At 37.3% G+C, this 27,032-nt stretch overlaps 3 protein-coding genes across 4 annotated transcripts in view; all 3 read left to right on the top strand.

Moving 5' to 3' along the window:
* xkr6b (XK, Kell blood group complex subunit-related family, member 6b) overlaps positions 1–2,474 on the top strand; it is a 53,121-nt gene extending 50,647 nt beyond the window's left edge. The window contains exon 3 of the mRNA XM_016277352.1: positions 646–2,474. Coding sequence (XP_016132838.1) covers positions 646–1,619 — 974 coding nt within the window. The 3' untranslated portion in view covers positions 1,620–2,474. The remainder of the gene's footprint in view (positions 1–645) is intronic.
* Positions 2,475–7,314: 4,840 nt separating this feature from the next.
* On the top strand, positions 7,315–19,877 carry LOC107589047 (cerebral cavernous malformations protein 2 homolog). 2 transcript variants are annotated; one of them, XM_016277353.1, is made up of 10 exons: positions 7,315–7,600; positions 14,702–14,878; positions 15,567–15,650; positions 15,733–15,916; positions 16,049–16,179; positions 16,354–16,489; positions 16,704–16,758; positions 16,845–16,986; positions 17,098–17,236; positions 19,189–19,877. In XM_016277353.1, the coding sequence occupies exons 1-10, from the start codon at positions 7,571–7,573 to the stop codon at positions 19,473–19,475; spliced, it is 1,365 nt and encodes a 454-aa protein (XP_016132839.1). In that variant the 5' UTR covers positions 7,315–7,570; the 3' UTR covers positions 19,476–19,877. The 2 variants fall into 2 exon arrangements, with proteins under 2 accessions (XP_016132839.1, XP_016132840.1); XM_016277354.1 differs by lacking the exon at positions 7,315–7,600 and adding an exon at positions 13,753–14,003.
* A 1,294-nt stretch (positions 19,878–21,171) lies between these two features.
* On the top strand, positions 21,172–23,105 carry LOC107589080 (cerebral cavernous malformations protein 2 homolog). The gene is made up of 3 exons (XM_016277410.1): positions 21,172–21,181; positions 22,219–22,329; positions 22,417–23,105. Exons 1-3 carry the CDS (start codon positions 21,172–21,174, stop codon positions 22,701–22,703), a joined length of 408 nt encoding a protein of 135 aa, XP_016132896.1. The 3' UTR covers positions 22,704–23,105.
* Positions 23,106–27,032: the final 3,927 nt, after the last annotated feature.

Here is a 27,032-nt window from a genome sequence, read left to right as displayed (position 1 = left end):
TAATGCCCTCCCTGTCTGAGACTTTTTGAATGATCAACTGTGTTTGTGGGGAGCATGTTTTTTCTGCTGTGCAGCAGATAATCTGAGCCGTAAGACCATTTCTTACGTTTGAGGTGACAGCACTGCCAGCAGTGCAGATGCCTTTATGAACATGAAGTCTGAGCTCAGCAGGATGAATGGTAAACATCTTAGAAAAAAGATATATAGAACAAGAAAGAGGTGTGTTTTGGAAAATGGCTCCAACAAATGGTAGGCAGGTGTTGTAGAAATGATAAGACAATGATTGATGCTGTTTGTATGTGTTAGCGTGCTTTTCATTAGCATTACTGGATACAGACAGTTAATGTTATTCATCACAGTCCATATATAATGGATTGTGATTTTGTTCTTTTTTTCACACAGAAAATTTACAAAGATTGCAGTGTGTTAGAATAATATTAGATTAGAACCTGGAATTTGAAACACACTTTAATGTGTTTATTGTGGTCCTGATACTTGTCCATTTATCTTGTAAAAAGACTTAAAGGGATAGTTCACCTAAAAATGTAAATTACCCTATGATTTACTCACAATACAATAGCATTACAATCATATTAATTCCAACTATAAACAAGCAACAACATTGTATGTCTCTCTGTTGTCCAGGTGTGTCGGCGGTCGCGTCTCTCCTCTCTCTTTCCTGGGTTCTGGCCTCGTACCACAAGCTTCTGCGTGATTCCCGCGACGACCAAAAGAGCATGAGCTACCGGGGAGCGCTGGTGCATCTTCTGTGGCGTTTCTTCACCATTTCTTCTCGGGCGCTATCTTTCGCCCTCTTTGCCTCAGTTTTCCACATCTATTTTGGCATTTTTGTGGTGCTGCACTGGTGTGCCATGGCCTTCTGGGTAATCCATGGAGGAACCGACTTCTGTATGTCCAAGTGGGAGGAGGTGCTATTCAACATGGTGGTAGGCGTGGTCTATGTCTTCTGCTGGTTTAACGTCAAGGAGGGAAGGACCCGATTCCGCATGGTGGTTTATTATTTGCTGGTGCTGGTGGAAAATACCATCCTTACTGCTCTGTGGTACACCTACAGAGACCCGGTCACTACCGACTCCTACGCTGCATCCGCCCTCTGCGGCGTCTTCCTGTGCTTTGCCTCCGGAGTGGCCTGCATGGTCCTCTACTACAGCGTCCTGCATCCCATGGGGCCCCGGCTGAGGGTGCTGGCCAGTTCCTGCTGTGCTGAGCTGCTCTGGGGCCTCCCCTTGCCACCCGAGGCTGAGCCCATGGCTCCCACTCCGGGGCCTCGGGGCTCCCAAGCCACCCCGACCAGGGGGATGGCTTCAGGGGACTACAGCGAGCCGGAGGAGGCCGCCACAGACACTTGTCTGCCGGTGTTCCAGGTGAGATCCACAGAGCCCACCGATGCGGCGGGTAGGCCCATCCCCCCCGAGGGGCCCCTCATCAAGATCGACATGCCCAGGAAGCGCTACCCAGCCTGGGATGCTCACTTTGTGGACCGGCGTTTGCGGCGGACCATAAACATCCTCCAGTACATCAGCCCCAATGCGGTGGGCATCAGGTACAGGGATGGACCTCTCCTCTACGAGCTGCTCCAGTATGAGTCCTCCCTGTGAAGGTGTGCGATGCCGCTCTGTCTCTACTATCATGCCCTCTCTGGTTCTCCACTTCCCCTGGTGCTTTTTTATTTAGTTGTGCTCTGAAGCTATAAGAGTGCATCTAAAAGAGTCTAAACAGAGAATATTCAACATATATTTTGACTAACAGAGTGTAGAGTTAGAGTTAGTCCGAAATACAACATTCCCTAGTTTGGGTTACTATGGCGTGAATGTTCGACTAATGTGTATGTTTGATGGTGTTTGTGGCCCTGTCGCCTCTAAAATGTGTATGATGGGAATGATGGAGGAACATAGTCTTTAGCATCCTCATTCTGATTTTGCTTTTACCATTTTGTGCCTACATTTTTCCCAGACAGTTGTGGTGACAACTGTTCTTAAAGATGGCAAATGAGTCAATATTAGCTAGACACTAAAAAGCACATTTAATTGTCAAAAAAAGCACACGATGCCCCACTCCTTTTCTCCTTTGATAAAGGGGGAAGAGGCTTGAAATTGTTGGGAAAGTGCACCAAAAAGGTACAATCATTTTTCAAATAAAATGCAATGATGTCATGTAAAAAATTGGTGTTAAATGTTGGTGACGGCCTACCATATTATACTGCCACCACTATTTTGGTCATCAAGGGCCTTAATATTGATCTTAATATGTCTTTTCCTACTGAATCTCACTAGTGATGTGATATCTTCAGCTCTGTAATCTGAGGGAGTTGAATATTTGAATTTTTTACATATGGCCCACAATTTTTTTAACCCATCTGTAGTATGTGAGGGTGCACTTTATGACTGCTATGTCTAAATAAATGGGACATATTTTCTTATATACACTACCGTTCAAAAGTTTGGGCTTAGTAAGGATGCATTAAATTGATCAAAAGTGACAGTAAACAGTACAACTTTTCTATTCTGTTTAAAGGATAATGTAATTACATTTCTTTCTCAAATAAATGCTGTTCTTTGAACCTTTTATTCATCAAAGAATCCTAAATAATGTATCACGGTTTCCACAAAAATATTAAGCAGCATGAATGCTTTCAATATTAATAATAAGAAATGTTTCTTGAGCACCAAATTCACCATATTAAAATGATTTCTGAAGAAATTGCTGAAAACTGGAGTAATTACTGCTATATTACTAACGTCTAATATATACCCAAAACTTTTAAACGGTAGTGCATATGATTATTATAATTTTTTATATATGGCCCACTGATATATTTTTTAACCCATTTATATTACATGTGAGTGCAACTGATGAAAGCTAGAAAGAATAAATAGGACATATTTCCTTAAATAAGTCCTTCCATAAATAAACACGCACACACATAAAAATAAACTACTGTTAAACATATTTTGTCATATAATTTACAAAATGTGCTTTATGTGAATCAACATTAAAATTGAATTCAATTAATTGGTTTTATTCAATGAAAAATATTAAGTAATATGACTAAACAAACCTTAATGAAATAGGTTACATCAAAGTTATTTTTGAGGGTTAAATCATGGGTTAGAAAACTGATCTTTAAAGTAACAATTGCTTGTTGCCATTTTTACATTGTAATAATGAACAGAAATATTTGCTGTGTGTGGTGCTCAACTCTAACCTTTAGTACTCCTCCATCATTCCCTGCACAAAATTGCATTTTTCTCTCCACTTAAACCTTTTCTTCAGAAAAAAGGCTAATGGTTTCTCAAAAGGTGAAGAACCTTGACACATTTACATGTGTAAATGGTATACCATTCGCATTCAAAATGTACTATATTCATTTTTGATAAAAGAAAAAGGTTCTTTATTTGAATTGTGCAATATTTTTTTGAAAATGTACTTTGAAGTGATTGGAGAAAAAGGTGTTGCTTTTGCCTGAAATTAGCTAAGTTTATACACCACCATCGAATGCATGCCAAGGTTGCACATATTGAGGATTGACTAGGTTGCCAGGTGCCAACCAGCGAATGAGGGTTTCTAATGTGCAAGATTATTGAATTAAACATCCCATTTTATGTTTGTTTTTTTCAGTATCCTATATACTGTGCACTTAGAACAAACCTGAGGGTTACCTCTACAAAAAGCCACTTGTTTACCTCCAATCCTGAGGTAATTTTCCCCTGATTTCATCAATTCAATTGAGAATGAATTGCTCTGTGAGGGCTGAGTAATTTTTGTTGTTCTGACGCTTTGTTTAGCATCCAGGCGAGATAAATGCAGAAATTAACATGGGATGCCAAGTTTCACCGCATGGGCTGCTACAAACCCCATTTGTGCCTGCTGAAATTTTCCAAGCAGACTTCAGATCGGTTGTAGTTGACGATGTGGAGGGTTTTTTTTGCCAGGGATGGAAAAGAACATGAGGATAGACAATAGCTATCAGTGAGTGTGTGTATGCGTATGACTTTGGTTTGTAGGTCTTACCTCTTCAGATCCATCCTTGGTTGCTGCTCTGACCCCTCCACCCCTCTCATGCGAGTGTTATCTAGGATATTTGGATGCAAAGACTATGTTTCAAGATAAAAACTTGGATTTATAACCTGGCCAAAGGGAACGGGGGACGGGCAGGTGATTTCATGCAATTCTTATTCCAAAACATCAATATTCCGTAACCCTTGCAATATCAGGTTTTCAGTTTAAGCAAAAGAACGAAACAGTTCCGTTTCCTGTTCCCTGTTCCCTGTTCCCTGTTCCCTGTTCCCTGCCAGTGCCTAAAAAGTCACCGATATTCCACTTCTGTAGGTGCTTGGCACATTGATGCACTGTTGTTTGCTGGGATATCACCAACCCTGTTACGCTATGACGTGTATGACAGCTACTCGTTTTTACGGTTGCGCGACTCGGCTGCCTGGCATCCCATGATACGTTCATAGTCCAATTACAGAATCAGTAACTGCTAACGCATTTGAGGAAAGACAGTCCAGGTGATATTTTCAACTACACTGTGATATGATATTTTCTTCTATTATTCCACTAGCATGATGTGTTGTGACCAACATCGCCACGTTTGATCAGATACAGGTCAGGATTTGCAACAAATCCAACCCTGTACAGCATGCATATAATTCCGAACTGGTTCGTTTTAGATTACTGCCTTACTAGTCAAACAAGTTACACATCAGTTTAGTCGATATTAAAGTCATGCCGCCATTTGTAGATGTGGAGGGTGGGATGGGTAAGTGGGACCAGTCTCTAATATCTGATTCTTTGTGGTGCCTTGTCTTTTTGGGTGCTTCTGTGTAGCCATGGCAGCCAGTGCAGCAAACAACAATGCCAGTGTCTCTATCTCCATTCATATTTCGCTCAGTACTGTAACAAGCCAGTCAATTTTGTCCCGTACCCACACAGAAAGTGCACTCCTGGGTAAATCTTTGCAAAATGAAATGATCTGCATATTACAACTTAAAGGCAATACTTAACATCTACTTGAATGTTGGGTTCCACACTTTTCCCGAAGACGAAATACACAGACCGGTTCCATTCGACTATTCTCGAGGGTTTTGTTTATGATCGGATACGAAAAAGCAATGAGATTTGGTTTGTTTGGGTACTAAATGACAGTTATGATGAAGTTAGCAATTTACTTAATGATTAATGATTGTTAATGTACTTCTGTCTATGCCTTCCTCTGTCTTGCAAAACGAATGAGCTGTAGTGCCAACAAGTTAATCTTTTCTCTCTGTCGTTTGTCTTGTGAACAAAAATGTCTAGCCAAATGGATTTATGCCTGCAAAAAAAAAAGAAGAAAAAAAAAAGAAAAAATGTGTGTAGACCAATAAGAATAGAAAAAGTGGGGTACGTAAATATGGTGCTGACTGGGTGGAATATTTTAACTAAAACCTGAGATGGCATTGGACACATTTTTAAAGGCCTCTAGTGCTGAACCATCTTCAGACTGCTTCTACATCCTTTGGATACTTAGCATGCTCGCAAAATGCATCCTATGGTGACTCCTCCAACACACGTGCATGTTTTCTTCAGTGCTATGTCCCACCCATCGCTCCAGGGTTCTCTACACGCTCATCAAATCCAGTTCTGTACAGTGGTTCCGCAATGATCAGTATTGATATAGAGCCAAAAGTTCTGATGACGAAACAACCACAAAACGGTGCATTTTTGTTTCTTGACCTGGTGCTTATCAACATATTCTAAAGGTGCTACCACGAATGTGGACCGCAGGACCCCTGTTGTGGCTCACTAAGCAAGGCCACCGTCCGATAGACCTGTCTCTTTAAGCTCACGGACACTTTCTTCTCTGGAAGAACAAGCACCTCAACACAGTTTACAGCCAAACATCTCTCTTTGAAATATGGTGCCATTTATTATGTTTCAAGCTGTACAAAGAAGCATTGGTGCAGCAAATATGTTTATTTTTTACTTCTTCCCCGAATTTCTGTTTATTTTTATGTATATTTGTTTTAAAAAAAAATGTTTAGGTGTTTAGAATCTGCACTAGGATTTCTCGTAAGAGAAAAAAAAGATGAAAATGCATCATTTTGACATTCATCATATAGGCCTAAAAGGACTACTGGTAAAAAGGGATCGCTAAACATATAGAAGGTGATTGCTGTGTTGTATATTCCTGTCATCTCTATGTCCTAAACCTATGTGTATTTCTTCTGTTATTGTAGATCTGGCTGTATATTTTGTTGGAAAATGATCTTATTAATGATTATGGTTGTCAGATGAATTGCTGCTGATTTTAGAGTTGTTATCCATGCTGTTGGACACGGGTAAGCTACCTGTAAAACAGATTGTGTTAGATCGTCATTGTGTTTCTCACATGGGGTGTTAAAGAAAGAAGGCACAAAGTTAAGCAAATTATTTGCTACTATCTGTAACATTTCTTTTTTCATAACTGACTGTACTTATTGCTTATGTTGAGAAAAAAAAAGATTTATTTGATGTTGTCAAATACAAATGAAAGTAAATTGTTTTGTTTGATTGCCATTATTTGAGAACAAAACTGATGTCTAGTAATGCATTAGACCTTATTTTTGGGAAAACATATTACTAATACTGACAACATATGGTGCTACGGTTGATTTTGTAAACTTTAGTTTTTAGGCAAAAAAGGGAATATCATACTGACAAAAAAGAATATGTTGAGCCTTACTGTAGATCTATATATGAGACTGTTCATCACTGAAGACTGGAAAAATAAGTATAGTATTTGAAAGTGAGTACATATATATAACACTGTATCCTTTATGTTTATGCAGAATTTGCCCAATGACAGATCAAAGTGGTTATATACTAATGTATATGTTCAGATGTGTATGTGAATGTATACTGATATGATAGAGATAGATTTCCCAGAGTAACAAATTGTTGTTTAATAAAGATATTACATTATTATAATTCATTTTTTTTATCATCAAATTGCTGCAATCGAGTTATTAGTTATGAAACACTCGAATGTATTCAGAATTCATAACTTATTCATATATCCAAGCATGTAACCACATTCAGGATTGGGGGGAAGGGGGGTCTGATTAACAATAGTACTGTTACTTTGGTGGTGGTTACAACAGATGAAGTATCAATAGTCTAAAATAGCTACTTGAGTAAATCCATAAATAAAGACAAACGTTATTGAAGGAACAGATTTAAAATAGAAGTAGGCTATGTTACATTATATGTTCCAAATAAGCATTTAGAGATGTTATGTTTTCTGTTTGTCTCGCAAAGCACTGTGGGTAGACGTCCTACGCCCAAAATGGCGGCAGGATTGAAAAGTTTGTTGCTGCTTTTGTTTTATTTTATGACATTTTATCGGCCTCTGTCTCCTTCTGAATAAATCCCTATTTTTTGTTTATCACGATTAAGAAGGTTAGTCGTTTATTTTGTTTAGTTTAGATCGGTAAAGCGCCTCCGTGGAAGTGTACGAGGCAGATGGCACTGAACTCGAGGACAGAACTGCATCTAATACAATTAAAATGAAGAGCATTTGTACATAGAGATGGAGGATGACGTAAAGAAAGTCAAAAAGGTAAGTCAACATTGTAATATTTTGAGAGTTTACGCGCATGATCCACAAACTGGTTAGTAGTTGAAAAGTGTTGGCCTGACCACAGATAAACAGCTGTATTAGCTCTCCTCAGCCTCATAAAAACACCCACATTTTATTCTTATCACTAATGATATTTAGAGGATTCTCTATGCGTTTTGTCGTTGACGTTACTTGACTGGATTAGTAACGTTAGGGGAATTGCTGGTGGTTTACGTTAGTCGCTTTATTTAGACGCATCACCCAAAATAACCTGAGAATCTCAGCATGTGACTTTACTGTGATTGTAGCATATCTGTCTCTTGTCATTGTCTTCTGAGCTTCTTTATGGCATTTAGTATCTCGCTCATACTTCGGTCAGAGTTACAGAGCCCCTCTATGGTACCGTAGAAAAAATATTTGAGACGCGATCATCTGTACATGAATTTTCTAATCTGTACTGTCTGTTTATAATTTTTTGTAATCTATACAATCAGTAGCTACTCAAAGATTCATAAACTACATCCATAGTATCGCAGCACGGTCCTCCAATTAAGAAATATGTCTACACTGATGTTCTTGTAGTAGATATGATCCTAAAATATTGGAATTTTACATTGTAGTAAATAATATATAAATCTCATATAAATAAACAAAAAAAGAGCCAAAACTGCAAAATAACATATAGCATGGCTCTTAATAGATTTTAAGTTAGAAGCTGTGAACCTAAAATTAGAATGTAAAATACATCCAGGCTTTTCTTAAAAACTTTCCAGATACATTTACTAACTTTTGCTATATATATATATATATATATATTTAGCAAATGGCTGCAATATAACAAAGAGTGAAAAATTGAAGGGGGTCTGAATACTTTCCGTACCCACTGTGTGTGTGTATGTATGTATGTATGTGTATATATATATAATTAACTAAAGAAATGGTTTAATTTTTTTAACAAAATTTGTTTGTATATATATCTAAAATGTAAATATAAAAATTTAAATTATTACTATTAATGATAACATCTACATTTTAGCTGTGAGCAGAGATTTCTAAATTGTGGGAATGGCTCTACAAATCTGTGTTTGTGATTTTGTGAGTGCAGTTTCAAAATTAAGGGTACGGTTACACATTTTTGCGCATTGATTGCTAAAATAAAATGATCAGACCTTAAAAGTCTCCTCTTTGACCCTATATTGAGTCTATGTACTCCTCTATCCGATGTTGAAGTTAATAGGCCTGCAGGAACAGCATTATCTGATGTGAGGAATGGCAGGATCACAGACAGGGTTCTTATGATGTGACGTTTCCTGTCAGATCAGCGTTTTTGTAGGGGAGGTGTTTCCATGCCGAGCTCACACTTTCCTCCTCATACACAGGGGAGAATGTGGGTTGCAAGTAGGTATAACTGCAGACCGGAGGTCCCTTCTAGAGGGTTGGGTTCTCCAAAGATTCAGACAGGATGTGACGCCCCCTGTGTCTGCATCTTAATCACCACTGTGCTGCGGATGCTTTCTTTCCCTCAGTCAAAGCAAATCAATTTTCATAGTTTTGTAGGATGTTGTGTAAACTTTCAAAGGTTGGGCTTTCAGTCGTTATTAAAGCGGTAATGTTTTAGCATTAAAACATAGCACTCTTTATTCTAATTCTATTCTTTATAAAAAAAAACTTGCCCCTTTTAGACTTGCACTCTTTATTTGCTAACTGCTTGTTTTCTTTAAAAAAAAAAAAAAAACACGCTATTCTATCTATTTGTTTTCTTTTTATTTATTATACAATGAACAAAAGCAAAAAAGGCCTCTAACACTAGCTTGCTCTATTCTTTTTCTATTCTATCTGTTTTCTTTTTATTTATGATTTAAAAAAAAAACCTTGCTACGTGTATTGCATTAAACTAACTGTGACTTGTCATAGCATTGCTCATATTATTGCTCTTTTGTTGATTTTGATTACTTCCATTGTCCTCATTTGTAAGTCGCTTTGGATAAAAGCGTTTGCTAAATGTAAATGTAATGTTAATGAATGTTTTGGTTGTTTGATTTAGCAGAGAATCAGTTTCCTCAAGTGTCCACAGGGTGGAGGCATTGAGTCATTTACTGTCAAAATCAGTGTGAAATTTGTTTTATATTAGTAATATTTTTATTGTGATTATTTGTTAATGTAAACAGCAGCTTTTGTAAAACCTGAAATAAATAAAAACCTTGAACTTAAAGCAATAAAATCTTTTTATATAATCTACCATTCAAAAGTTTGGTGTTGGTGAGATTTTTTTAAATGGCTTTGAAAAAAATTCTCATGCTCAAAAAATAGTAAAACAGTATATTTTTTTTTAATTATTACAATTCAAACTAACTGTTTTCGAATGGTTTTTGATCACTAAAATGTGTACAGTTTAAGAATTTACTTCTGGAGCCAAATTGAAATTACAGTATCTCAGGGACTGAAAGATATAGGGCCTTAAAGGGTTGGTTCACCCAAAAAAGAAAATTCTGTCATTAATTACTCACCCTTGTGTCGTTCCAAACCCGTAAGACCTTCGTTCATCTTCGGAACACAATTTAAGATATTTTTGATGAAATCTGAGGTAGGGCTGCACAATTAATCGAATTTCTAATCGTGATTACAATTATGGATGCCACAATTACATAATCGTTTAAAGTGGCAATTAATCGTTCAAAGTCCACTTATGTTATTCTGCGTGCTTAAGATGTGTTTTTTTCTTTCGACATGTTATCTTAAGGGTTTTTCCGCATTATTTTAATTTTAGTTTTAGTATAACATTATAATACCATTCATATTTTAACTTTTTTATAATTTGAAGAAACCAATCCGATTTATAGTTGACATTTGAGGCTTAATACTATAGAAAAGCACAAAGTTTTTCAGTTAGTGTTTTCAGCATGTTTATTTTCATATAAAAATACGGCATGCTGTTGCATCAAACAATGGTATAAACATCATTCAATGTAAATTGTGATAATCGTAATTACAATTTCAAGGGAATAATCGACAATTATGATTTTTGTCATAATCATGCAGCCCTAATCTGAGGGCTCTGACCCTCCCATAGACAGCAAGGTAACTACCACGTTCAAGGTCCAGAAAAGTACCAAGATGATCAACAAAGTAGTCTGTGTGACATCAGTGGTTCAACTGTAAAGTTACGAAGCTACGAGAATACTTTTTTGCACAAAGAAAACAAAAATAACGACTTTATTACACATTTTCGTCTCTACTGCGTCACTTGTGGACGTGCGTTCACGACAGTATCATGACGCGAGCGTGTGGCGGCGCTGACCCAGATCCGGCGTGATGAAAAACGTATTCTCGTAGCTTCGTAACTTTACAGTTGAACCACTGATGCCACATGGACTACTTTGTCAGTCATCTTGGCACTTTTCTGGACCTTGAACGTGGTAGTTACCTTGCTGTCTATGGGAGGGTCAGAACCCTAAGATTTCATCAAAAATATCTTAAATTGTGTCCCGAAGATGAACGAAGGTCTTACGGTTTGGAACAACATGAGGGTGAGTAATTAATGACAGAATTTTCATTTTTGGGTGAACTGAACCTTTAAAAATGAAGATGCCAAAAGCAATGTTTTTTAAGACCCAATATGTAAAAGGGCATTAAGATATCTTTAATACTTCTTGAATTACAGGCATGTGAACTTTGGAGAAAAAACTTGAAAAATGCCTATTCCCCATTTTTGAATGATCACCATTGGCAAATAATGCAACAAAGATTGCTAAAGTCAACAGATTTTACTAATAAACCAGCCAATCTCTGTGTAAAAATAACAATGATGCTGCCATCTTTCTAAAATAATTTTTTACTCCCCTGAAATTTGGCTTTGAATCTCAGGTGAAAATTGTTATTTTGACCCTCCTCTGCAAAATAGTGTATTACTCTAAATATACATTGACTAAATGCATCTACTTTCGGAAGGCCAAATAAAGTGCTTTTGCTTTCGCCTAGAAACACACAGCGTCTCCCTGACATGGCTGCTTCAACACTAACTACGGTTACTGAAACCACGCCTTCTTTCTTTGCGTGAACATTTGGGCGGCATTATGCAAATATTTCCACATAGTGAGGTAGATATGTGGGGGCGTGTTAGAACGAGCCGTTTTAGGGGGGCGTGGCAGAGTCTTAACTTTGATAAAGAATATCTCATTGGTTTTGAGACTTTAGTCTTTGCAACTTCGGGGATCTTATCTATGCACAATCAGCTTGTAACACTCCAAAGAGAAAGGTAAACTTGAAATCCCATCATATGACCCCTTTAAGAATTTGGCTTTCATCACTGTACATATTTATCTTTCTTCAGAAAAGAATATTGACAAATCAAAAATTAGAGTTTCTGAAATTTGGTTTATTTCAGGGGTTCCCAAAGTCTACATTCAAAGGTCCAAAGCTAATTTTCATCGGTGTCAAAGGTCCGGACCGGAACAATTGATTATTATAAAACTTGTTTTTAATAAACATAGGCTACATAACATGCAAAACAATATGATTGGCTGATTTTTTTTTTTTCCCTTTATCTCATAAAAGCGAGTTTGAGTAAATGATTATTGCAGGGCACAAGATGGTAATAGTAATAGTAGCCTAACTCATAGTAATAATACATGGCTCAAAGCACCTTCTCAAAACAGTTCTGAAGCATGCTTTTTATGTTTGATGACAGACACCAGTGTTTGTCACAGACTTGCAAATGCAAATTGATTCTCTGCCAGCAGGAGGCGCGGTTGGAGCAGAGATATAGTGGTTTCCACGGTAACGGCTGTAATCAAATAAGCGCTGAGCTCACAAATGCTAGAAATGAAAATGACATTGAAGCTTTTCTGAAAACGGTCGGTTCTTTTCAGTGATACATTCATATAAAAACACCCGCGCTGCATTTTAATTTAAAAACGTGCAGTGCTCAGTTTGTTCAACGAAGTAGAATCCTTTTGGAAAATCTATTTGTGGCGGTCAGTTTTGATTTTATGACGGGCCGCCACAAATAACTCAATGTATGGGAAACACTGGACACTGCTATAAGTCAAATAGCCATAATCTAAGTGATAACAAAAATAAATAAATAAAAAATAACTCATATTAGCATATGCTCACTGGATGTCATGACAACAAATATCTTGAAGGAAAAGTTTCAATATCTCGCCTTCGCTTTCATTTCGGACAATCTCCAAAAAGACATTAAAAAAACTAAACAAATGATTTACAAGTTTAACATGCGTTTATTAAAGTAGGAAATAATTAGTGCTCTTGAAATGGAGGCGGGTCCGGACTGAATTCCCTCCGGATCCGGACCGGAGTCCGGACTTTGAGAAGCACTGGTTTATTTGATACCCCATGACTCAAATGTCTTTACTGTCACTTTTGATCAATTTAATATATCCTTGCTGAATAAAGTAATCATTTCTTTTAAATAATCTTACTGGCACCAAACCTTTCACTTTCACCCTTCGTATGTCTGTTAAATCCAGGTGAGGATCACCTGTACACCTTGTTTTCTGAAATTTCAGAAGGACACAGACTCATGAAATGTTGATGTTCCTTTAGTGTCTCATTCCTTGTCTGTTCAATAATATAGTATGTGAAAGAATTAGGCTTGTCTGAGACAGAATATATCATAGATTCATTGCTCACACATGAAAACATCTAATGTTATGAATTAGCTTTTGAATACTTTATATCGGGGCTCTTCCACCTTATTCAGGACAAAGACTCCTTGGTGGATATAAAATGGAGCAGGGCCCCCTGATAAATATTGTATAAAAGGAGATTTGCATTTTAGGCCTATAATAAAATGCTATAGTACAATATTAATGAATATTTAATATTGTTAAAATAAAATGATATTTATTTATTATCAAGAGCCATATAGTTGTGCATTATAATTTTACTAAATTCTAAATATCCTTAACTTGAATAGACTTCTAAACTGTTTGTGTTGTTGTACTCTTAGTGGTATAATTGTTTTTGTTAGTTCCTCTTTATTAATTACTTCCTACCTAGCCCAGTATTTTGCACATACTAGTGACACACCTGAAGTCCTGTTTACTCAAAGCAGTATGACATTATTGGAGATCATCTTATAGAAGGACAGCAGTTTCTACAACCTTTTTTTATACTTTGTTTGGGTGTTTTATCACAGGAAATGGCGGTTTCTGTTCTTCCTGATTGCATGAACTATAGCTTAAGGCAGAACGTGAGTGTTTGTGTGTCATGGGGTGTGGTTTGTCTTGCTGCTTTGAGGGAGTTAGCCCTCATTTGTCACAAGCCACATGCAACCTGTTTTGAGAGCAGCGCGCAACAGTAGTCGACGGTTGCATAGGGCAGCTGTCGTGCGCCGCCAGTTTCCATTGTGCTGTCGAAGTGACTGATCATGGAGACAGAGGTAGGGCTCGCAGAACTCTTGCTTCTTTTCTTAAGCGTAATTTTAGTATGCTGTTCAACATTACAAATCCACAGACTTTGAAATACAACGTGGCTGCCTAAACATTCAGTCCACCTCCAGGTTTCAGCCTTAACTACTTCCAAGAGCTTAGAGACTTTTCTTTTGGATAGCAAGCTGACATTAGTGGTTAGGTTTACCACAAAGTAGCAGCCTTTTTCCATGAATGTCGATCTCATTATGTTTTGCAAAGGTATAGGATTTTATAAAAGACCTCAAGCCAATGTAGTGCTGAGACTAGTTGATTGTGTTGTTGTTTTTAAGCCAGTAGTACATTTGAAGGGTAAGGACAGCAAGTTAATGCATCTATTTTGCTGATTTATGTTGAATGTTTTAAAAGAAACTGCATTTTTGTTCAATTTGATTGAATAACTTGATTCAGAATAACCTGCACTTCCATGGAGGCTGATGTATTTACAAGCTTGGGATTGTTGTAGTAACAGTTGCCCCATCAGTCCAGAGCACAGAATTCAAAGATGTCGTCAGTGTGAAGTGTATCAGAACGACATCAGCAAGAATCATTTTGGTGCAGCTAGCCATTGACCAAACTCATAAAATTATGGTCACACTGAAAAAGCTCTTGTGTTTTTGACTTCCTCTGGTCGTGATGTGATTTCCTCTTTCTCTCTTTCTTTCTTCAGCCAGGTATTGTGTCTCCGTTTAAGCGGGTGTTTCTGAAAGGAGAGAAGGGGAGAGATAAGAAGACTCTGGAGAAGTCCACTGAGCGTAGGGCCCTCCACACCTTCTCCCTCTCTCTCCCAGACCACCGTATCGACCCAGACATTCTGCTCAATGATTACATTGAGAAGGAAGTTAAGGTATTACTCGCCTTCAAATTTGTGCTATTGCATTATGTACTCATTTTACCATTTTGTTTGGGGGACAAAAGCCTTTGGGGGAGAAAACCCTTCCCAAATCTTTTGCTGTTGCCATCAAAGGCAGAGCATCCAATTAAACTTAAGAGCGTGTAAAAGACTCAACTCTCAGTTACCGTAATATTCTTCTTTTGGATTCAAGCTCTGCATTTGACAGTGTTTGCCACAAGCTCTTCACAGGATCCCATCTTGCAGCAAGTTTTTATTTTTACTAAACCTTTACCTAATCAACCTATGGCATCCCTCAGGGTTCGATACTTGGTCCGCTTCTATTTGCATTTTATGCCTTTATTTCGACAGATAATGAAGCACCATGGTTTCCACTGTTATGCTGATGATACCAACATTTATATCAACTCCTGTGATTTCTCCACTCCCTCCCTTAGTTTCCTAGCTTCCTAGCTAGCTAGTTAGGGACTTCCATGGGTGGCAGGTTATTTAGCACTGCTGCTCCTAGATTCTAGAGCTCCTTAGACAAAAATAAATAAATAAAATAAAAGAACTGTGTAGTGCAGTCTCTTGTTGTATTCCTGTATCTATCCTTGTTATTTTCTTTTGCCATTTTTTTATATAAATAATTGTTTTTCATTATATTCCTTATTTTTCATTATTGTTATTATTACTATTGTAGTATCTGGGACAGCTGACCTCAGTTCCTGGATATCTGAATCCCTCCAGCCGCACAGAAGTTTTGCAGCTTATTGACAATGCCAGGGTAAGAGAAACAGTCAATGACATTGCCTTATTTCGCAATATGAAGATAAATTCCCACATTGCTTCTCTAATGTGTTTTGCAGAAGTCTCATCAGTTGGCAGGACAGCTGACATCAGAGCAGGATGCTGTTGTCAGTTTGTCGGCATACAATGTGAAGCTCGTGTGGCGTGACGGAGAAGACATCATTCTCCGTGTACCCATTCATGACATCGCAGCTGTGTCCTACATCAGAGACGACTCACTCCACCTCGTGGTGCTAAAAACAGGTACGCAGTAATGTGGATGAGCATTACACAAAAAGCGAAACAGAACACGGAAATTGAATTTATTTTAGATTCTAAGGATAATGTGTGAAAATTTTGGGTTTTCTTACCATGGGGTATGATTTGCATTTGCAGCTCAGGACCCCGGAGGTTCTCCATGTCATAGTACAGAGATGTCAAAATCTCCCACTCTGAGCTCTCTTTCAGAGAGCGGCGCTGTGCTTGTGGAGGTCTGCTGCCTGCTTGTGCTGGCTGTCGATAATAAGGTTGGCTTTGGTCATTTAAAAGGACCTTATTTTGTCTGTTCAATTTGAAACAAGTGACATGACCAAGACATGACACGTTTATTGCAAAAACTACTGCTATTGTGCAATGTACTGTTACTTTTGATGTTTATAAAAGCAGCAGTGGTTTGATTATCATGAGCTCTGGTTTTGCAGGCTGCAGCAGAGGAGCTGTGTGTTCTACTTAGTCAAGTCTTCCAGATCGTCTACACAGAGTCCACCATTGACTTTCTGGACAGGGCCATCTTTGATGGAGCCACAACACCCATCAGGCATCTCTCGATCTGCAGCGGTGAGTAGGCAAGAGCTTCATCATTTTGGGATTTCCCAGGAAATTTGTACTTGCCCAAAACCACAGACCACAGTCAGTTTCACATCTCTATTTCATCTGGGGTGGTTTATTGGAACCGTATTTATGCTTCCTGAAGCTTAGTCTGTTAATAGCACACTGACCTTGTTGCAAAATTAAATATTTCTAAATACTTTCCTTATTTTTCCAATAAAAGAGGACTCCTCGAGCAAAGATGTCAAAGAAGTGTTTGAGGCCGAGGCGAGCACATTGTGAGTATCGCTTCAAATGTCCTCTGCAGTAATGTGCCATTTTATCTCTTGAATTGAGCAATCATTGTGTTTTTGTCCAATCTCAGTACTTTCCAAAGTTCTCTAGAGGCAGGACACTCCTCTAGCCCCTCCCCCTCCTCCACCCCGGCCTCCCCACAAACCATAACAGCCAGTGAGAGTGAACTAAGCACAACAGCTGCTGAACTGCTACAAGACTACATGACCACAGTGAGTGTTTGTGTGTGTAGAGTGCAGTGTATAAAAATACATTTGTCTGTAATTAGTCTTTGCATAACAAATGATGTTTTTACACTGTCTTCCTGTCATCCTCTGCTATAGTTGAGGACAAAGCTGTCATCTCAGGAGATACAGCAGTTTGCCACACTGTTACGCGAGTACAGAAACGGAGCCTCCATCCATGAGTTCTGCATCAACCTGCGTCAGCTTTATGGAGACAGCAGGAAGTTCCTCCTCCTGGGTTAGTTACATGTTGGAGTGTTAAATTTGTTTTCAACATAGCTGTTTTTTATGGACTACTCGTTGTTCACTGACTTTAACATTAGTGTATGCAGAGTTGTTATTGTTAACTAAAACTATTAATTGCTTTCATTAATTGAAATAAAATAAAAATGTAATAAAATTAAACCAAAATAAATTAAATATAAATATAAAAAAACAAAAACAAATAAAAAATGACATTGAATATAACAAAATTACTTATATTAAAATAACTGAAAATTGAAAAGCTAATTTAGTATAGTAAATTAATAAACACTAAAATCAAAATTAGTAAATACTATAATAGTATTTAAATTCTACTAAATTAACACTGGTTAAAATGACTTTTACCATTTTTACTGATTACTTAGCTCTTGGTTTTTATTCCATATAAATTATTCATGATTATATTTTTCCTCTGGAGTCCACTTAAATTGTAACTGATTTTCCATCCTCTCGATGACCCTTAGAATTAAATATTTTTGCTACTGTATCTTTAAGACTTGATATGTGAATGTTTAAAGGGGTCATATGACGTTGCTAAAAAGAACATTATTTTGTGTATTTGGTGTAATGCAATGTGCTTATGCGGTTTAAGGTTCAAAAAACACATTATTTTCCATATAATGTACATTATTCTTTCTCCTCTATGCCCTGCCTTTCTGAAACGTGTCGATTTTTACAAAGCTCATCGGTCTAAAAAAGCGAGGTGTGCTCTGATTGGCCAGCTATCCAGTGGATTGTGATTGGCCGAATGTCTCAAGTGTGTGATGGAAATGTTACACCCCTTAACATACTGGGATGCCGTCTCCCAGCAGGACGAGACAAAACCAATAAAACCCATTACAAACGAGGCATTTGTTGCATGATTACTTATACTGTCTTTTTACGTATTGCGCCGCGTAAACATAAAACCATGTCTGCATTTGTGATCGGAGAAACAACAAACAACAAGACTACTCTACACTGCTCAAAACTCGCCGTTTGAATCATCAGTGGCAAATTATTTAAATATAAAAAAAAACTTACTTTCAGAAGTCAGAAGCGCCAGACTGTCCTTGCAAAGTTGGAACTGCCCCACTTTATAGAACAGCCTTTGTGCCACAGGCGCATTGTAGGCTACTTGTTCAGGAAACAGTCCTCGTCCTCCATAAAATGCGCTGAACACATCTGAATATTTGGGTTGAACTGTTCTGGAACAGTGTTGTAAATACAACTTAACCACTGATTTCTAGTCGTGTCCTCTTTTGGAAGGCCAAACAAAGTAGTTTCGCTTTCACAACGAAGCACACAGCATCTTTACAACATGGCGGCGGCAACAACAAAACTACAGAGAGAATAAAAGTTATGCCTTCTTTCTTTGCTTGAACATTTGGGCGCCGTTATGCAAAAAATCTTCCCATATCGTGACGTAGACGTGGGGGCGTGTTAGAACGCGCCGTTTTAGGTAGGCGTGGCTGACTCTTAACTTTTATAAAGAATATCTCTTTGGATTTGAGACTTTAGTCTTTGCAACTTTACAGATCTTCTTTATGCACCAAGAGCTTGTAACACTCCAAAGAGAAAGGAAAAATTGAAATCGCATCATATGACCCCTTTAATTTACATAGGAGTCGAGTAACTACCAGCAGTTTGAGAGTTTGCTGCCATGTCCAGTTTTGTTTCTTCTATCTCCATCCTTCAATAACAGCCTCTTTGTTAAGCCTGTGAGGCATTTTGACAGGTTCAAATGGTTTGTGCTGAAATTTGTCACAAATTGTTATGGTCAAACTGTTGTTGTCGTCAGGGACCTACAACTTCCCCCCTCCCCCAAAAATACACAGCTGCTTGCAGAATATTTAAATGGTACATCAGACTTCACATTTGTTCTTATTGACCTATGTTGGAGATTTTCTTCATTTGTTAAATTCCTTTCTGTTTTCTCCACTCCAGGACTGCGGCCTTTCATTCCTGAGAAGGACAGCCAGCACTTTGAGAACTTTTTGGAAACCATCGGCGTGAAGGATGGCCGCGGCATCATAACGGACAGCTTTGGACGTTACAAACGCACGACAAGCTCTGCGTCAGACTCCACCACTAATGGAAACGGTGCTGCGGGCGGATCGGATGAAGGAACGGCCACCTCTGAGGGTGACGAATGGGACCGCATGATTTCAGACATAAGCAATGACATTGAAGCGTTAGGAAGCAGTATGGACCAGGACGGCGTGTCGCCTTGATGTCACGGCACTGGGTCAGTGTCTCGCAGTGTGCTTTAGCCAATCACCACTTGAGATAATCACACGGGCCATTGGCCCATATTGCTGTCCATCCAATCTGACAATGCTGGAGTTGGGATACTGTGTGGATACCACTTCCTGGCCATCATCCTTACTTTTATATATTGTGCCATATTAACACAACTTGATTTTTCAGATTTGACAATTGTGATTTTCAAGACCTGTGATAGAAGGATCGTGTATTGCTGTGGACAGCAGTTGTGTTCTTCTGGGATGTTTATTGGCAGTATCTGCTACCACTAATGAGAAACCTTGTTGCTGGTAGATATCGCTCTTTCACACTGATCTGTATGAAAGTTTATTTCCACCACAGATTAAAAAGGTATTTTACAATTCTGACTTTTTCCTGTGAATTTATAACTGTCAAATTTGAGAAAAAAGTCAAAGTTGTGAGATAAAAGAACGCAATTACTTTTTTATTCAAGAAATACACGTAATTGTGACTTTTTATTCCACAGTTCAGACTTTTACAGCAAATGCAAGTTAACCTCTTTTTGAGTTTATATCTTACAGTTTTGAGTTTATATTTTGACTTCAGAATTGCAGGAAAGTCTAATCTGAGAAAGAAGTCAATTGTGAGATGTTAACTTAAATTACTTCATAACTTTGGTTTATAACTCAGTTGCGAGAAAGGTCAGAATGATAAGATTAAAAGTTACCCTTTTAAAAAATGAACAATTCTGATGTTTTTTCCCTCTCAATTGTGTTTATATCTCACAATTCAGACTTTTTCTTAGAATTGCACATCTCGCAGTTGAGTTTATATCTTGAAATTCTGACTTCAGAGCTGTGTGAAAAAAATTGAGCAAACTACTGAATGATAACTCATTCTGACAAAAATGTAATTGCCAGTTTTAAAATCTCAATTGTGAGAAAAAAAAAGTCAGAATTATGAGAAAGTCGCAATTACTTTTTTATTTATAAAAATAAAACATAACATGAATTGCAACTTTTTATCTCACAGTTCTGACTTTTTTTAAGAACTGAGGGAAAAGTCAGAATTATGAGATATAAACTCAGAATTGTGAGGAAAAACGCATTATTATGAGTTTATAATGCTTAGTTGCGAGACAATTAATTTGCAGGTAATCTCTTAAACTTTTTAGAAATTCTGTTGCAGAAATAAGCTTCCAAAGATTGAGATCAGCGTGTGAGACCACTTGTGTCTCATTTAATGCGACTTCTGATCAGTGTGAAGGTGCAGTTTGAAGCATTGCCTAGTGGGCTTCCTAAAGCGTGATCTGCATTGCCTTATGTGTGTTGTAACCTGATGGAAGTGAGCTGCAGTATATTTCTCCTGCACTGAAGTGCTAATCAAAACTTGACATTTTTACACCCTTATATTAACTGGTCACTTGTTTTTCCTCTAACATATATTTTTCACTTCTTTTATATTTGTTTCAGCCAGGATTGATTATAATTACCCAGTTATTGTCACGTTTCTTCAGGTAGGAAATGTGGTTTTGACTGAAACCTGGAAAATGTGGATATTAGACAAAGTCATTTTTCTGGCTGATTGAGAATGCAATATTCAGCACACTGCATTACGCTCACGTCCCGTCATTCATTGTATCTCCTCAGAGTTTTCAGTAATCTAACATTGTGCCTTGCAGAATCACTGATTGTATCATCCAACATGGATGCAAGTAATATTCTGTAATCTGTACAGAACGTGACTGAAGTATGAGTTTATTAAAAAGTGCAGCACTTGCATCCTCATTTATTGCTTTTTGTATCATTTTAGCACTTTATAGTGAAACTACAGGAGGGGTTATTTCACAAGAATGGACTTGCCTGCTCTGCATCACATTTTATGGTCTTTGTGGGGCTTCTTTTGATTAGTTAGCCTTCTTTTAATACTGTTTAACCCTCTTTAATAAAAAAATTCACTTTGTTTATTCTGAAAGGATATTTCACTCATTTTAAACCTGCATTATGAAGCCTTGCTCCAGAACAGCTCCATGAACTGGTATACTGAGAAAAAAAATTTATTCATTGAATTTACTGATTTAGTTTTTTACGGTAAGTGGTTGCAATCAGTTTATTTTAGCTACATTTAAATAAACAAATTGAGTTGACTAACTTTCACCATATTTTTTTTATTATTAAATGTAGCTAAAATAAATTGTTTGCAACCACTTATCTTAAAAAAATGTAGTATAATTCATTGTACAGATGTAATTGATTATAATTTGGTTCCTAAAGTGTTAAATAATCCTGGGTTAACGAATTCAGTTTTTAATGGAAAACTTCCTCAAAGGATGTAAAACAAAAGATTATTTTATTTAATAAAAAATATATAAAGTATATTCATTTCCATTTGGGCAACTGGGAATTGCTGTAAGTGTGCTCCAAATCCCTCACACTTGTTTAAAAGACCTACGCTCACAACTAATGACCAATAAAAACCTTGATAAAAATAGGCATTTACGAAGAATCCCTAACATAGGCATAAGCCTGCTCAATTTATCCAAGCATGTAGCTATCACGCAACGATAAGTAGGATTAAACGTATCCCACAGGGCAACAGTGCACTCCCTCTCTCTCATTAGCGGATGTTACCTCTGAAACAAGAGGCCTTTGCCATGGATTGACTTCTTTTTGAGGTTACCTAGAGGGTTAATTTTGGATAAGGTAAACTTGTGCTATAAATCCTTTTCATTTTAATTCTTTTGTGCTGGAGAGTCGCTGAAATTTGTCACAAATTGTTATGGTCAAACTGTTGTTGTCGTCAGGGACCTACAACTTCCCCCCTCCCCCAAAAATACACAGCTGCTTGCAGAATATTTAAATGGTACATCAGACTTCACATTTGTTCTTATTGACCTATGTTGGAGATTTTCTTCATTTGTTAAATTCCTTTCTGTTTTCTCCACTCCAGGACTGCGGCCTTTCATTCCTGAGAAGGACAGCCAGCACTTTGAGAACTTTTTGGAAACCATCGGCGTGAAGGACGGCCGCGGCATCATAACGGACAGCTTTGGGCGTTACAAACGCACGACAAGCTCTGCGTCAGACTCCACCACTAATGGAAACGGTGCTGCGGGTGGTTCGGGTGAAGGAACGGCCACCTCTGAGGGCGACGAATGGGACCGCATGATTTCAGACATAAGCAATGACATTGAAGCGTTAGGAAGCAGTATGGACCAGGACGGCGTGTCGCCTTGATGTCACGGCACTGGGTCAGTGTCTCGCAGTGTGCTTTAGCCAATCACCACTTGAGATAATCACACGGGCCATTGGCCCATATTGCTGTCCATCCAATCTGACAATGCTGGAGTTGGGATACTGTGTGGATACCACTTCCTGGCCATCATCCTTACTTTTATATATTGTGCCATATTAACACAACTTGATTTTTCAGATTTGACAATTGTGATTTTCAAGACCTGTGATAGAAGGATCGTGTATTGCTGTGGACAGCAGTTGTGTTCTTCTGGGATGTTTATTGGCAGTATCTGCTACCACTAATGAGAAACCTTGTTGCTGGTAGATATCGCTCTTTCACACTGATCTGTATGAAAGTTTATTTCCACCACAGATTAAAAAGGTATTTTACAATTCTGACTTTTTCCTGTGAATTTATAACTGTCAAATTTGAGAAAAAAGTCAAAGTTGTGAGATAAAAGAACGCAATTACTTTTTTATTCAAGAAATACACGTAATTGTGACTTTTTATTCCACAGTTCAGACTTTTACAGCAAATGCAAGTTAACCTCTTTTTGAGTTTATATCTTACAGTTTTGAGTTTATATTTTGACTTCAGAATTGCAGGAAAGTCTAATCTGAGAAAGAAGTCAATTGTGAGATGTTAACTTAAATTACTTCATAACTTTGGTTTATAACTCAGTTGCGAGAAAGGTCAGAATGATAAGATTAAAAGTTACCCTTTTAAAAAATGAACAATTCTGATGTTTTTTCCCTCTCAATTGTGTTTATATCTCACAATTCAGACTTTTTCTTAGAATTGCACATCTCGCAGTTGAGTTTATATCTTGAAATTCTGACTTCAGAGCTGTGTGAAAAAAATTGAGCAAACTACTGAATGATAACTCATTCTGACAAAAATGTAATTGCCAGTTTTAAAATCTCAATTGTGAGAAAAAAAAAGTCAGAATTATGAGAAAGTCGCAATTACTTTTTTATTTATAAAAATAAAACATTACATGTTTATATCTCGCAGTTTATATCTTGCAATTCTGACTTAAGAACTGAGGGAAAAGTCAGAATTATGAGATATAAACTCAGAATTGTGAGGAAAAACGCATTATTATGAGTTTATAATGCTTAGTTGCGAGACAATTAATTTGCAGGTAATCTCTTAAACTTTTTAGAAATTCTGTTGCAGAAATAAGCTTCCAAAGATTGAGATCAGCGTGTGAGACCACTTGTGTCTCATTTAATGCGACTTCTGATCAGTGTGAAGGTGCAGTTTGAAGCATTGCCTAGTGGGCTTCCTAAAGCGTGATCTGCATTGCCTTATGTGTGTTGTAACCTGATGGAAGTGAGCTGCAGTATATTTCTCCTGCACTGAAGTGCTAATCAAAACTTGACATTTTTACACCCTTATATTAACTGGTCACTTGTTTTTCCTCTAACATATATTTTTCACTTCTTTTATATTTGTTTCAGCCAGGATTGATTATAATTACCCAGTTATTGTCATGTTTCTTCAGGTAGGAAATGTGGTTTTGACTGAAACCTGGAAAATGTGGATATTAGACAAAGTCATTTTTCTGGCTGATTGAGAATGCAATATTCAGCACACTGCATTACGCTCACGTCCCGTCATTCATTGTATCTCCTCAGAGTTTTCAGTAATCTAACATTGTGCCTTGCAGAATCACTGATTGTATCATCCAACATGGATGCAAGTAATATTCTGTAATCTGTACAGAACGTGACTGAAGTATGAGTTTATTAAAAAGTGCAGCACTTGCATCCTCATTTATTGCTTTTTGTATCATTTTAGCACTTTATAGTGAAACTACAGGAGGGGTTATTTCACAAGAATGGACTTGCCTGCTCTGCATCACATTTTATGGTCTTTGTGGGGCTTCTTTTGATTAGTTAGCCTTCTTTTAATACTGTTTAACCCTCTTTAATAAAAAAATTCACTTTTTTTATTCTGAAAGGATATTTCACTCATTTTAAACCTGCATTATGAAGCCTTGCTCCAGAACAGCTCCATGAACTGGTATACTGAGAAAAAAAATTTATTCATTGAATTTACTGATTTAGTTTTTTACGGTAAGTGGTTGCAATCAGTTTATTTTAGCTACATTTAAATAAACAAATTGAGTTGACTAACTTTCACCATATTTTTTTTATTATTAAATGTAGCTAAAATAAATTGTTTGCAACCACTTATCTTAAAAAAATGTAGTATAATTCATTGTACAGATGTAATTGATTATAATTTGGTTCCTAAAGTGTTAAATAATCCTGGGTTAACGAATTCAGTTTTTAATGGAAAACTTCCTCAAAGGATGTAAAACAAAAGATTATTTTATTTAATAAAAAATATATAAAGTATATTCATTTCCATTTGGGCAACTGGGAATTGCTGTAAGTGTGCTCCAAATCCCTCACACTTGTTTAAAAGACCTACGCTCACAACTAATGACCAATAAAAACCTTGATAAAAATAGGCATTTACGAAGAATCCCTAACATAGGCATAAGCCTGCTCAATTTATCCAAGCATGTAGCTATCACGCAACGATAAGTAGGATTAAACGTATCCCACAGGGCAACAGTGCACTCCCTCTCTCTCATTAGCGGATGTTACCTCTGAAACAAGAGGCCTTTGCCATGGATTGACTTCTTTTTGAGGTTACCTAGAGGGTTAATTTTGGATAAGGTAAACTTGTGCTATAAATCCTTTTCATTTTAATTCTTTTGTGCTGGAGAGTCCTTGCCATCAAAGCAAGAGCTAAAGTCCTCAAAGACATTGACTGGCATTATCACATGGCTACAGAACAAGCTTTGGGACCCGTACATATAAAACAACAGCGCCAAAAGTTTATTTGAGCAGAAGACATTAAGTCGGTCATTAATAATATGACTCTTGAAGGCGAACATGGCGCATAACTTTGCTCACACAGCACATACCTGTAATTCCAGGGCGCATGCATGCGTAAAACCCTCATTCCTCACTGGAGCCAAGAAGCACATCCTGACAAACTGAGCTGCTTTAGGGACACACAAAGGGTGTCAAAGGTCAGTACCTTGATCCTGAGCAAACAAGGAGCTGGGAGCTTATGTCATGTTAGATGTCATTTGACAAGACAGCTGCACTGGAGACAATGATACAGAGAGACCCGGTTTCTCATTAGAGCTAAAGTTGACTGGGGAATGGTGGCAGACAATAGCTCCAAAACGACAGGTGTCTTGATGGTTTATAAAGGCAGTAAAGAGTGCATTAGTGCCCACCCACTTTTTCAGCAGCATTGGTTCCGGAAGTGTTTGTCCAATTAATTTTTCCCATAGAGATTTTTAAAAAAGTCTTTGTTAAAAAGTTAAAAGCCATGAACCAAGTCAACCAGCTATGAGGTCAATCACAACTTTAAAAAGTATTGAAAATCAGACTAAAACACAAAGGATCAAGACTTTGTGTGAGGGAAAGAACTACCATCCCACAAAGCACTGCGAATGACATAATTAAATTAAAAACAGAGCAATATTAAACTAATGACTTAGTATAGTGTATCTCATGATAGTATATCAAATTTTCATTGCTGTCTATGGAGGGACAAAAAGCTCTCGGATTTCGTCAAAAATATCTTAATTTGTGTTCCGAAGATGAACAAAGGTCTTCTGAAAGGTTTGGAACGGTGAGTAATTAATGACAGAATTTGCAATCAGTTTATTTTAGCTACATTTAAATAAACAAATTGAGTTGACTAACTTTCACCATATTTTTTTTATTATTAAATGTAGCTAAAATAAATTGTTTGCAACCACTTATCTTAAAAAAATGTAGTATAATTCATTGTACAGATGTAATTGATTATAATTTGGTTCCTAAAGTGTTAAATAATCCTGGGTTAACGAATTCAGTTTTTAATGGAAAACTTCCTCAAAGGATGTAAAACAAAAGATTATTTTATTTAATAAAAAATATATAAAGTATATTCATTTCCATTTGGGCAACTGGGAATTGCTGTAAGTGTGCTCCAAATCCCTCACACTTGTTTAAAAGACCTACGCTCACAACTAATGACCAATAAAAACCTTGATAAAAATAGGCATTTACGAAGAATCCCTAACATAGGCATAAGCCTGCTCAATTTATCCAAGCATGTAGCTATCACGCAACGATAAGTAGGATTAAACGTATCCCACAGGGCAACAGTGCACTCCCTCTCTCTCATTAGCGGATGTTACCTCTGAAACAAGAGGCCTTTGCCATGGATTGACTTCTTTTTGAGGTTACCTAGAGGGTTAATTTTGGATAAGGTAAACTTGTGCTATAAATCCTTTTCATTTTAATTCT

Source organism: Sinocyclocheilus grahami, unplaced genomic scaffold, assembly GCF_001515645.1.
Source record: "Sinocyclocheilus grahami isolate Dianchi unplaced genomic scaffold, SAMN03320097.WGS_v1.1 scaffold111.1, whole genome shotgun sequence".
NCBI lineage: Eukaryota > Metazoa > Chordata > Actinopteri > Cypriniformes > Cyprinidae > Sinocyclocheilus > Sinocyclocheilus grahami.
The sequence above is the reverse complement of the archived record's forward strand: the minus strand, read 5'-3'. Positions and strand labels throughout refer to the sequence as shown.

Bases quoted from the DNA above. Each gene is read 5' to 3' on its own strand.
- LOC107589080 (XM_016277410.1), top strand. The intron at 22,330-22,416 runs GTACATCAGACT...TCTCCACTCCAG, and splicing joins GCTTGCAGAATATTTAAATG to GACTGCGGCCTTTCATTCCT.
- LOC107589047 (XM_016277353.1), top strand. From the start codon at position 7,571: ATGGAGGATGACGTAAAGAAAGTCAAAAAG. The intron at 14,879-15,566 runs GTATTACTCGCC...TTACTATTGTAG, and splicing joins ACATTGAGAAGGAAGTTAAG to TATCTGGGACAGCTGACCTC. The intron at 16,180-16,353 runs GTTGGCTTTGGT...CTGGTTTTGCAG, and splicing joins TGCTGGCTGTCGATAATAAG to GCTGCAGCAGAGGAGCTGTG.